The 13,103-nt window shown below is 39.3% G+C and overlaps 1 protein-coding gene across 2 annotated transcripts in view; it reads left to right on the top strand.

The window, feature by feature from the left end:
- Nucleotides 1-896: 896 nt before the first annotated feature.
- The window catches only part of dym (dymeclin), a 50,629-nt gene continuing 38,422 nt past the window's right edge, over nt 897-13,103 (top strand). Inside the window, exons 1-8 of one of the 2 annotated variants that reach the window (XM_018662326.2) lie at nt 897-1,115; nt 2,888-3,087; nt 5,353-5,405; nt 5,609-5,702; nt 6,853-6,989; nt 8,366-8,432; nt 10,875-11,000; nt 12,153-12,292. In XM_018662326.2, coding sequence (XP_018517842.1) covers nt 2,948-3,087; nt 5,353-5,405; nt 5,609-5,702; nt 6,853-6,989; nt 8,366-8,432; nt 10,875-11,000; nt 12,153-12,292 — 757 coding nt within the window. In that variant the 5' untranslated portion in view covers nt 897-1,115; nt 2,888-2,947. Of the gene's footprint in view, nt 1,116-2,887; nt 3,088-5,352; nt 5,406-5,608; nt 5,703-6,852; nt 6,990-8,359; nt 8,433-10,874; nt 11,001-12,152; nt 12,293-13,103 lie in introns of both variants that reach the window. The other variant, XM_018662323.2, reaches the window with a different exon arrangement.

Raw genomic sequence — 13,103 nt, 5'->3', positions numbered from 1 at the left:
GTTGCAAGTGTAATGTAGACTGGATGTGAATTAAAATGTAGCTGTAGATGAGTAAATCCAGATTGATACTTAATCTTTTGAATGTGAGGCTCTTGTAACAGTTTACCAAAAAAGACAATTACATGAAGCCTATTTCAACACTATATTCTCTGATGTATTATTTATGCACATAATTTAAAGCAGGAAATCATCTATAAGTAAGTATTACTGCTGCTGTAGAAAGAAAAGGATTCTTGTATCTTTTCATATTCTCTTTATACAATGTATTATCTCATAACTGAACAACATTGGTCTCCATGAATTAAATAGCTGGCTAAATAGCTGGCTATTTCCCACAACATGGTAACCTGAAGGTTGTTCTTATGCCAAACTGATCTATAAAGCATATTGAAACTATTTATTAACCAGTAATAAAACTGTAATAATTACAGCTTATAAGTCTTAATAGATGGGGCAAGATTCAGCAAGTGGGAATCTGGACAAATGATAGGTCTGTTTAACGCCACAATACAGGAAAACAGCAGGATGGAAAAACGGTTAACATTTCTGTGAAGTTCACCTGGGCAGTAAGTGTACTCTAGTTAGGAGGATTGACAATGCTTGAATTCAGTAAGAGTATGCATTTATGATGTGGAATTGAGAGGTCAGTGGAAGATTTTTATTGGTGTTTATTCAGAAGTTATTTGACTGGTTTGGGGTTGAGATGATTAAATTTAAAAAGTGCATAGAGTAAAATGTAATATAGTAAAATGAGTATATCCTGAGGGGTTTACTAAATATTTGTAATGACTTCTAGGACTCTCAAGATAGAAAAAAATGTTTAGATCAGGTACCCGGGATCTATCAGTCCTATTTCTATCTGCGACGTCACACACGTAAAAACGTCATTACGCAAGTGGTAGCGACGTGGAAAACATGGAGGACGGGAGTATGTAGGGTAAACTTCACAGCCTTAAATTTCCACACAATTTCAAGTATTTGCCTTTGGAAATTATCCACGATAAATAAACGGGACAAAGCTACTAACTGACATAAAAGAAAAACAAAAATAGTCGCCCCTTAACGGCCCCGAGAGCCGACAGAGCTACGGAAACTGCGAGAAGCATCTATGACAGGTAAGCCGAGCGGTCAGCTGATTGAAAACAAGCAGTGAACGTTAGCTGCTCTCTGGACAGTGACTTATTAACCACCGGCTGACTGGACACGCAGCTATATCTGCAATTTACCTGGCTGCTATATTCTGCTGGTTTGGGACTGTGAGTATATCGTGTTGACTGTCAAAATTCACGAGGCACTGACTATTTCCTGCACTCGAAGCAGGACAAGCTAGCTTATAGCGCCACAGCTAAAGACGAATGAGATAGCACACTGAATATGGACACTTAAGTTTGGCCTGGAAAGGTCTATTCACCAGTGACAGTAAGAATATAGTAGGAAAAATAGTATGCTTTTATTTCATTTACAGTATAACTCCTTTTTGGCTCAGGTTTGTGCCTTTCATACTACTCATACCTGAGAGGCACAAATTATCCACTTCACTTAGGAGTGTTTCTAATGTGATCTAGTTCACTCGAGCAGACGCTGGGTAACTGGCATGTATGCCAAAGGTGTGTCGTTTCAAGAAAACAAAAGTCAAATCCTGGATCCTTGTGTGTTATCCTGTTGTGTAGTTGCCCTCTCATGAATGAACTGTATTGGAATTGGTGCTGACAGATCTGTTTGCTCACACATCAAATCATACTCTCAGCTGGCAGTTTATTGGGTACACCTAATTAAAACTAATACAGTCTAAAACAACAATCCTGCAATAGAGAGGTGTTTCTGTCCTTTGGCCCATCTTCATTGATAATTGAATTGTAATTCAAGAAATATACAGTGGCTAGAAAAAGTATGTGAACCCTTTGGAATTACCTGGTTTTCTGCACTAATTGGTCATAAAATCCAATCTGATCTGCTGCATCACCCATAAGTCACAAGTAGAAGCATTTATGCCATGATTTTTAGTGTATTCAAACCCATTACACATCCACAGTGCTGGTAGAAAAAGTAAGTGAACCTCTGGTTTTAATAACTGGTTGAACCTCCTTTGGCAACAAAAACCTCAAACAAGCTCTTCCAGTAGTTGTGGATCAGACCTGCACAACATTCAGGAGGAATTTTGACCATGCCTCTTATAGAAATGCTTTAGCTCAACCATATTCTTAGCATGTCTGGTGTGAATGGCTCTCTGAGCTCATCCACAGCATCTCTATTAGGTTAAGGTCTAGGCTCTGTCTCCAAATGCTGTATTTTCTTTGTCTGAAGTCACTCTTGGATGTACTACTTGGATGTTTAGGGTCATTGTCCTGCTGCATCACCCGTCTTCTACTGAGCTTCACCTGGACATTATCCTGCAAGATACCTTGATAAACTTGGGAATTCATTTTATTTTATGTAACTATTTAATTTTTCATGAGATAGATTTATACATGAATACACATAACATGGGTTCACTTACTTTTTCACTTACTTTTTCTTGCCACTGTAACAACTCTTACCTCTATGTCAGCTACATCACCAACTGGGCTTTCTACTGTACGTGGTTGTTTGTAAAAGCCATTTTCAGTAACCTGAAGTCCCTGTAATCAAGAGGTATTTCAAACACAGACTGCCTGGTAAATGAAAAGCCATGTTCTCTGGTCAGACAATAACTGCTGAAGTGTGGTCATTAAACAGGCTTTGACATTTTGACTGCATATTTCTACTCAACTAATTAGACCTGGCCTGTAAAAGCAACAACTGGCAGATGTGCTGTGTGTTAGAGTGTTAATAATTGATCTCTGCTAGGACATTTGAAATCAATCAATTATGTGTGATGGCACCAAAGATTAAGTCATTTCTACTCCAGGATTTGGCACATGTCTGGTGAAAAAGCAGTGAAGAGTCTGGCTGAGTGGAGCCAGTAGAGATGGGAGCCAACACCAGCCAGGTCAGTGACCTGTCAGATAACCCAAGCCTCAAGGCCCTAGTGGGCACAGAGTCCATATCGGAGAATGACCCTTTCTGGAACCAGCTCATCTCCTTCACCTTCATCAGTCCCACCAGCAGGTAAATAAACACACACATGGAAAAGTCCAGTCAGATATGTGTTAGATTCTGTGCCAGGATGTTGTAGTACAGTGCTCTCTGGCTGCCCCACTATTGTCTATCTTCCCATCCACAGCAAAGGAGCTGCGATGAGGGTGCAGCTGAAGAACAGTTAGCAATGAGTGCTGCCACAATTCATGCTGCCCTTCTTATTTTCATTATTAATTGATTTATATAATTAAAAAAAATGTTTAGTTGGTTGTCTGAAACCATGGAATCCAAATTCAAATAATGATTGATGATGTGCGAAAGCTTTTCCTGGCTGCAGTTTCACAGATGCACACATGTTGCCTGCTTTTCTCTGTTTGGTGTCCAAAGCTTTCAACTGCATCTCATGAGGATGACAGTAGATGCAGTTGGAAACTGAAGGAGAAAGCTAGTGAGTGTGTTTAAAATAATCTGTTTTTGCATTAGGTGCTTGTGATTATCAGGCCACCCTGTCAAGAGCCTATGAATTAAATCATCAGAGGAGTGACCACGTTAAATAATGATAACTCAGCAGGTCACTGATAATGAGAATACTTTTTAGTTGCAGTTCTAGTTTAAACCCTTAAATGCCAAACAAGAATCCAGCCAGGAAGTGAAACAAGGAGGAGGTAAGATTTATAGTGACAGAAGCAAAAATTTCCTGAATTTTATGCCAATGGTAGAAAAGCTATCTCCTTCAGGTGGTTCTCATCAATGCTGTATAGTATTTGTTTTTAAAAATTTAGAGGACAACTATTAATAATCCCTCTAATGACTTCTTGAAAATCCCTCCCTTCTTGTAGCACTGTATCAGTTCCCCCAAATATCTACTCGAGTTATAGCATGCTGTACCGACAGATGCTGGCTTCTTCTCTGGTTGAATCCAACATTTCAGTGCAGACAGGATGTTTGCAGAGCTCATCTGATTAATGATACAGCAGGGTTATTGTCCTGACTGCCTGAGAATGGATCAACTAGTTAACATTTAGTTCCTTCGTAAATAGTGGAGAAAGACTGGACTGGACTAAAAGTCTGTCGTTCATTCATTTCTATAAACTCTTAAAGAAAGATGATGCATGTTTTCTTTACATTTCATTAAGATTAAAAATAAGATTTAGGTTTTCAAAGGCCAGCATTTTTGGATAGAAAACTAAATTCAGTCAAAGCATCAGAGCCAAATCTGTTCAGGTTAAATGGTAACATCAACTTTTAAAGTTTTTATTATTTGCATATGTCAGTGCAATACTTGGACAAAACTGAGAAGGGATCATGCCTAGGCAACATTTTCAGAAGTCAATATATAGGACATTGTAAAAGGAATATTACAACATTTTGGGAAATACAGTAATTCGCTTTCATACGAGAGTTAGATGAAAAGATCAATACTTGTGTCGTGTCTGTGTGGTAGGTTTGTAGCTGGAGCCAGCAGCCAGTTAACTTGGTTTACCATAGAGACTGGAAACAGAGGGAAACCGCTAGCCTGGCTCCATCCAAAGGTAACAAAAAACAATCATCAGGCAACCAGTGGAGACTCCAGCAATTTCCTGGTCCTGGTCAAAGAATAGTCTGCCATGTAAACCCCCGTAAAACATAATATCTCTGGATAGAGGCAGGCAGGCAGCTGTTTCCCTGGTTTCAGTCTGTGTGCAAGGCTGAGCTAATCAGATATTTACCATAAAACCATGAGAGTGGTATCAATGTTCTCACGTATCTCTCATCAAGAAGGCGAAAGTATATTTCCCAAAATGTCAAGCTATTCCTTTAAGGGTCTTAATGTGACCCATCTGGTCCTGCCAGTTCTGACTTGTTAGGACTTATGAAAAAGTTTTTCGCCCAGAGGGGAGAGAATGATATGTCTTACTGTCAAAAATGAGAGGCACAGATTCCACATTGAACTCTAATGAAAATGTATATATGGCATTGGTTTGTGTCAACCATGAGTGTCTCCAACTTATCTAATGATCCAGTAAATATATTATTAAAAACAGTTGTGCAGCACATCCTATCATGTCCCCCGTACATCTCATTCTGACTTTTATAGGCATTAGTATGACTTGTCCTTGCAAACCTGTGATAATGTCAAAAGCACAGAGAATTTGAGAGTTGCTGTTGTGTGATTATATTGCATTTGTGTAGGATGACAGTAGAGGGCAGATGATACAAGTAATCAGCTTCTCTGATCCAATTTTACTTGCATATCTTTGACGTATATGTTCACCTTCTCTTTCTGCTTCTCTTCTTTTTTTTCCATGTTAACAGTGGAGACTCTAAGTTGCTGGAGGAAGCTGTCATTCCCTTGGCCAAGATCCTTAGTACGTTGGCTTTGACATAAATATGCTTTGTGTGTTTTTTCTTTCTCTGATCAATACCTTAGTTGAATTGTCCCAGTGTATATTAGCTTCTCTGTCTAAATTCAAATTTCAACATTTCTGCATGTCAAATGATCAAATTATGAGGTTTATGTAGCTCATGTAATGTTTTTGATAAGTTCTCTCCTCCTGTTTTTTTTTCCAAGTTGAAAACAATCCCAGAACAGGGAACTTTGGCGCTCTTGTGAGAATTTTTCTGGGAAGAACCAAAGAACTGAAAATATCTACAGAATGCCAAGAGTGAGTATGGGAACCTCAGAGGGGAGAATAAACTCAGATGCCTGCATTGGTAATGATAGACCCTGTGCAGGCCAGTTATTGTTTGATCACAGGCAGGCAGGGAATCCCTATTTTTTAAAGCAGAGAAACACAGAAGTAGTTGTAGTTTCCCATGAGAAAACTGCTGAGGTATAACCATCACCACATGTGGCATTATTCTGCTCTCACTGCCAAACTCCATTTCCACAGAGATTGACCCTGCCCAAGTCACTAAATGCCTCTGGTGGGAAATCTTCATTCTGTATTGACATCATTGGATGGTTGGAGTTATCACTCCCCATCCACTCCTATCTGTTTTTCTCATGTTTCATAACCGGTTTTGTCCCAGAAACAAACCTAATGTTTCTGGGTGTAACATAATTGCCATGTGCAGATTGTCAATTTGTGGAACTGATTAGACACCCCCGTGTTGGTGCTTAGTGGTTATGAAACATTGTGGCTTGCATGGGATGGTTCCAATCATTTTCTTGTTTCCCCTCTACATTTGTTTCTCACCAACTTTGTCCCAACTTTCTTGCTGTCCTATGTGAATTAAGAGTAACGTGTAGCATCATCGTATGGTATATATTGTATGTTGTCAAAGTGAAGGTTCGATTGCAGTTATGAGAAAACCATTGTTGCTTGCTGAAACACATACGGTCTTACTGCATTATGTGTTTTTGTGATTATTTTGCTATTACTTTTTGTTATTTTGAGAGGGATAGGTAACTCAAAAGCCATTTGTGAAGTTAGACGTAGAGTCATAATTTAAGTAGTGGCGGTGAGTCGCTACTTTGACCCTCATGCAAAGTATTTTTAATTGGCATGAGAAAATTAACTTCCTCCTTGCTCCTTTCCCTGGAGGTCAGAGCTCTGGGTCAGCTACAAAACACCACTCTCTTTATGCAGTCATTGTCCAGTTTGTAGTGTCATTGGGCAACTCCTTGATGAATATGTCTAATATATTGCTGAAATGTCCAGCCAGGCTTCCCTTCATAAAGCAAAAGCATAAACCAGCAATGCGTAGCTGGCTCTGCTTACCCAGCAGAATGGCCCTTTATAGTATTTATTTCTGTCACACTTCTGTGTTTGACCTTGAACATGATGTTCTTGTTTTGTTTCTTTTCCACAGTCAGCTGTTTATCTGGCAGGCCCACAACGCACTGTTCATGATCCGTTGCCTGCTCAAGGTGTTCATCAGGGAGATGAGTGAAGAAGAGCTGCACCTTCAGTTCTCCTACCAGGAGAGGGCACCAGGCTCCTGTGGAGGTGAGCTCCCATCACAGATTGATTTTGGGAAAGAAAGGTGTGTCACAGGGAGACTAAAATGGGGCCACACATTGCTTTAAAAAAAATCTACCTCATGGGAAATACCTCTTGTTTCGTACAGATGGAGTGAGTAGCAGTTGCTCCATATAAAGCCATTTTCACATATGAACTCTACACAATGTCCTGAGTATCAGGCGACACTTGTAGGTAGAGCGTGCAGAAGAGAATGTCATCAACACGCCCACTTACTCAGTGTGAATTCTCCAGACAATTACCTGCTCTACTCACACATGGGCTCACTAGACCTGGCAGGATAACGTCTCTTTAATGTCTTGTCTGACTGATTTGAAAATTTATGTTCACACGTACAGCTCTGCTGGGTAATGCCTAGAAAATATCAGGTTTACAATTCATGTGTGAAAGTATCTTAAGACAAAAATAAAAGTACTTTATCTCAGTTTAGAGCATTTTTGCACTTAGCAAAAAATTCCCCATATCTGCAGAGAGAAAAATAAAAAGTATTTGGCTCCCATTAGACTCATAAGGTGTGAGTTATTAAAATGTAGTCACAAGGGTCAAATGTGTAACACTTCCCTTCATACCAAAAGAGAGATAAGAAATTGACTTTTTAATTGAGCACAAATACCCCTGGCTGCTGACCTGGATCAGCTGTCTCTGAGAGACTCCGTTAATAAAAGTCTAAATCTGCATCCACTGACTGAACATCATTTTTTTGGCCTCAAACAGTAGCCCTGTCTGAGTGAAGTCCCTAAATAAACACTCTGAAAATGAATGCCCTCTTCATGACCTTGAGAAATGTCATTTATGCTGCTCACTTACTGAGACACTGAAAAACACCATCAAAAGTAAAGGGACAAAATATACAAATTTCAGCTTGTTCATGTTTCTCATTCTGCTGTGGCTATTTTAGTTTTATTCCAATTAAACAGTTTTATTTCTGTGACATTTTCACAAAGACAGAAACTCACTTACTCATTTGCAGCACCCTGCAGACTGTGGGTTAGATCTGCTGTGTTGGATGATTGTTATAAATATATCTTTCGGTGATTTGCCTGCAAAATGACGCAAAGCTAATTACAGATTGTTGGAAGTGGTTAGGAAAAGATAATTCAGCGTATCTGCAAGTCTTGAAACATCTTAAAAAGCACTGAATACAGTTTCAGAAACCATGTAATCGCAATTAGCTAATTTCTTCCAGTGCCCTTCATCTGTACAGTGAACATGAAATAGGGACTGATAGAGAGAGGGACTGGTACAGTGGGAGTTGGAAGGAGCAGAGAGACTGACTATGATCAACAGGGAGCTGCCATATATGTCTCATATAATAACTCCCTCAACCCCTTGTGTAGAAACAGGTAGCGAGGACCTCCTCGAGGAGCTGTTGTCCAACCTTGTTCACCTGATTGTTGAAGTGCCCCTGCTGTAAGTATCTCTCTTGTTTGTGTATATACACTGCATGTATGAATGTGTGCTTGAGGGAGGAGGTTGAATTTAACACCCGCACTTAAAAGGTCACACATGCACGGCTGATTCTAATTTACATGATCAGATTGCTCACACTGCCCACACAGTGATTTAACAATGTCTCAGTGCTACTTGTTCATTTTTTTTGACATTCAACTAGCATAGTAATCATGTGAAAACATTAAGGAGTGGTGACTTTCGTGCAGTTTCTCAGCCCCTCTTAGTTGGAGCTCCTTGTTTGTTCATTGTTAATGTATCTAGGATGTTAGTCATTGAACAGCTAATGAGAAGCAGTTTGTATGCGTAGTTCTCTTTGCGTGCTCTGCTTGCTCATTCACTCCCTGGTTCACAAACCAAGAGAAGATGAAATCCATTATGGAACATGCCAGACTGACATGCTGAAACTCTGAGCTGGCAATATGGTGAACAACAGGGAAAAATAAAAAGGAAGGGATAAGACTAAGCGAGATAAATAAAGAGAGAAAGTGTTGGTTGTTTAGCTGAAGAGAAAAGGCTGGAAATGAAAGTTGGATTAGGAGCACTGCCAACGAGTGGGAGAGGAGGGAACATAGAGTATTGATTGAAAAATGGTATCAGCCTTAACTCTCAGTGGGCGGTGTGCACGCTAACTCCGTGCTTAGTTATCAATGGGAGAATTATCCACTGCCTGCCACTCAGTCTGACACACAGAGACAAAGATACAGTCTGTACGTCTCCATAGAGAAAACCTCCCCTGCAGTGTCATGGCAGGTTCACAGATATGTGACTGAGGATTGCTATTTCCTTGACGCAGCATCTTCCCACTTTCCCCCTCTCTCTGTCTACCAATCTCTTCTATTTTCCTCTCTCCTTCTCCTCTGTTGTCTCAGGACATCAAACCCTGGCTCTTGTGTAAATGCATTCAGCATTCCAACATTATTCATTGTTCCGAGCTTCAAGACTCTCCCTGTTTTTCTTCCCTCCACCACTTTGTGGCTGTCGGCCCATTTCCTCTGTACGTGCTCCTGGTTTGGATGGGAACCTTACCATTCTTTTGGTACAGTTCATCCAAATCCCTGACAGGCCTCAGCACCTTTTGTGGTTTAATTTTTACAAGAAAGATAGATGTCATTAGTTTTTATATATTTTTTCCAGGTAAATAGGTTAATACTCAAATCACAGTCAGTCTCTCTTTGTTATTTCACACATACTATGTTGAAAAGATTTTTTTTTTAAGCAAAATGTCAAAACGTCACCAGCTTCAGCTTCTCCAACGTGATTATTTCCTGCTTTATTTCATCTTCCATCACAGTAAACTGAATATTTTGGAGGTTTTGGATATCAGTCTGGGCTTTGGCAAATTGTGAAAGGCATTCTTCACTTTTTCTTGATGTTTTATAGACCAAATTATTATTAATTAACCAAGAAAATAATCAGAAGAATAACCAATATTGACATTAGTCACTAAAGTTATTGATGTTACCCATGTGTGCATCTATGTAATAAACAGTCAAGTGACCATCTTTTAGTATGAGACATAACTGGCAGAGGAAAATGCCCTTAACCCATGTTTTAAGTCACTTGAGTGAAAGTTATGTATGTATGTGTTTATGTGCCAGGAAGTAGGTAACAGTTAAAGTCCTCTCTCACTAAAAAAATTTGCTCATTGTTACTTTTGTTCGTTGTTACTTCGCTGGGATGTTTGACCTTCACTGTTGTTTGACATTAGAAGGCTGTTTTAACATTCATATGCTGACCTTGTATTAGACTTTATGATACAAACACTGAGCATGATTTTGTAACATCATAAGAAGTTTAGAAACTCACTGGTGTCCAGTATGCAACTTACATAAGTGTGATGTTGAAACTTGAATTCTCCAGGTCATCATCACTGAGAATTTTTCATTGAAGCAGGAGACATCTTGTGTCCAGCAGTTAAAACTTTTTAAATGAAAAATATCTGCATATCTATCTTTTCTGAACTCTCTTAAGGAAGATAAAGGAGCAGATGTAATTTAAAGAATCTTATTTGAGATCATTTAACTATCTTCTGTGGAAAAAAGAAAGACAGACTATAGTGTTATTTGAAGAAGATGGGGATCTTTAAGTTCAGCGTCGCTGGATCAACATTCTCACGTAGCGCTGCCACTTTCCACTCGGAAATCACATTATCATAGCACCCCCTTTTTAATATGATGTCAGTGTACACAACGTTAAAAGTGAGATACAGCTGCAATATCACAGCTGTGTATAAACTTCTTAAAATAAAGTGTGTCGTGATGAGTTTATATTCTGTCTTAGAGATATGAGAATAGGCTTTTTCTCCATGATAACCACCTGTTTGTATATGTAACTATGGAATAATGGTATAACAGATTATTCACTGAAAAAAACTTTACATGCATCTATCTCTCCCTGTAGTGACATCACCTATAGCATCCTGTTTGAGGCAGTGACCACACTGCTGGTATTCTTCTCCTATCAGCTCTTCCACAAAGACATCCTCAGAGATGGAATAATCTACCAGCACATCATGAAGGGGAGATGGTAAGAAATTCATAGTGAGGACCATCACTGACACATTGTGATGCACAAAACAGTTACTGTGACCATTAAAACTATGTGGCTATCTTACCCTCTTCAGCCCATAATCAGAATCAGAGTCCTTTATTAATGCCTTGTGGGAAATTGTTGCATTGTAGTATAGATAACTTAAATATGAAATTACAGTGCGCGACAGTGTGCACGTCTGATGTTGCTCACAGTGATCCAAGGAATTCTCAGGGAGTTTGTGTGTATGCTCAGACACATGAAAAATTAGGGGGAACATTGCTCTCCAGTCCAGTGTGACACCATCTGATCCAGGCTACCCTACCTCTCTACAGACCCTAATACCTCTTTGTGCTTCCAGACAATCCCATCATGCTCTAGACAGTGTCTTCATGTGTCATTTAGTTGATACTAAAAGGAGAAACAAGAAACAAGACACAGGTCTGGCCAACCAAGACCCTAGTCTCCACTGCAGCCTTGTATGCTGTGATTCTGGGTGAAGGTGCACCAATAAGTCTGGTTTTTAAATGGTAATAATAAGAATCAACTCTAGAATTTATAAAGTAAAATGAGGTGATAAGATGACCTATTGAATGCTAATAAAAATGAAAAGCAAAGTGTAACTAAACCTCTGATGTTGACCTGTACCTTGAACTGTTCTGAACCCAATTTACCTTAGTTCACCGTTATCTTGAATATGAATAAATATAGATAAATGCAATAACGCTGAATGCATTTTAAAGTCTAGTAGTGCAGTTTAAAGAGGCAGGCAGGGGATGGAAGTAATTTTCTTTTAGGGCTCTCACAGCATAAGAGCCAGACGAGAGCACTTTGGATTAATTGCCACTGAGCTGAAGAAAGGCTTCCAAGTAGCTGATGCTGGCAAAACAGATTAGAAGTCCATCTAAAATGATTTTGCCAGTTGCTCTTTCAAGAAAGCAAGGCTGTGTGTAACTGAAAAAAAAACCTGTGATACTGGATATTGTTCACAACCAGGTACAGCTCTATATGATGAGAAAGAGTCTCAAACTAACACCTGTGGACTTACAGTAGAATAGGATCTTCTTGATTATGGTGTAGTGCAGTGTGTTTGGAGCTGGCTTTTTAAACTTCCCTCCCTCTCTTTCCATCCTCCTCCCTTTTCCCCAGTTTGTGTTTAACCAGTCGACTGGTGAAGACCCTGCTCTATAACTTCATCAGGCAGGAGAAGTGTCCACCTCCAGCTACCCACATCTTTGAGCCGAAAGCTGAGGGTGGCCTGCTTTATGGCCTGGCATCAGGAGTGGCAAGTACGAGTACACAAATCCTCACACACACAAAACGAGATGAAGCAATAGCAATAGTAGTACATCTTTAATAATATAATAATTTTGACAGTAATTTCTATTAACGCTGGTAACTTTTTACTCACCAACTTCTTTTCTGAGGTCTTAGGATGCAGGTTGACAAATTTTACTTGTTTATTTGTGTTATATTGAATGTTTTAAATGGTTACCTAAACTTTAGGCTATATCCAAGCTTAACTTTGACCTAGCATCAGTTTTTTTATGGCATTGGACAACAGTAATGGGGATTTTTGGATGCAGTCACCTCACCTATGTTTTTCTTTTTTTCTTTTTTAAACTTTTCACAACAATCTTAGGCTTGTGACTCCATAAAATGAAGCATTGTCCGTCTTATGACCCCTAGTCACAGGTTATAGCTTCAGTTTGGACATGATTGGTGAACTGGTCAACCAAAGAATTATTTTTTTTCCCCTCTCAAGATTGCTTCATTTAAATGATTTTATTGTCTGTCTCATTATGTGATCTCTGGCGTCGCTTGCCCCTTTTGCGCTTTGTTCCAGTTACGCTGATAGGAATTTTCTCATAAATGATAGGATTGAGATCAAATTATAAAGATAAGAGCCAGACTGTAAAATGAAGAAGTGAATTGAGAGTGTCAGTTATTTTCCCTTTTTCCTTGGAGCCAAAGAGTGAGAAATGTGTTGAGAAATCGTGCAAGTCATGCCAACAGTGTAGATGACAGTGATGAGTCAAAAATGAACAGTGTATGTGAGCGTGTATTAGACTGGTAATGTGCTCTGCGTGTGTGTGTGTG

The sequence above is a fragment of the Lates calcarifer genome, linkage group LG9, assembly GCF_001640805.2.
Source record: "Lates calcarifer isolate ASB-BC8 linkage group LG9, TLL_Latcal_v3, whole genome shotgun sequence".
NCBI classification, from domain to species: Eukaryota; Metazoa; Chordata; class Actinopteri; family Centropomidae; genus Lates; species Lates calcarifer.
The sequence above is the reverse complement of the archived record's forward strand: the minus strand, read 5'-3'. Positions and strand labels throughout refer to the sequence as shown.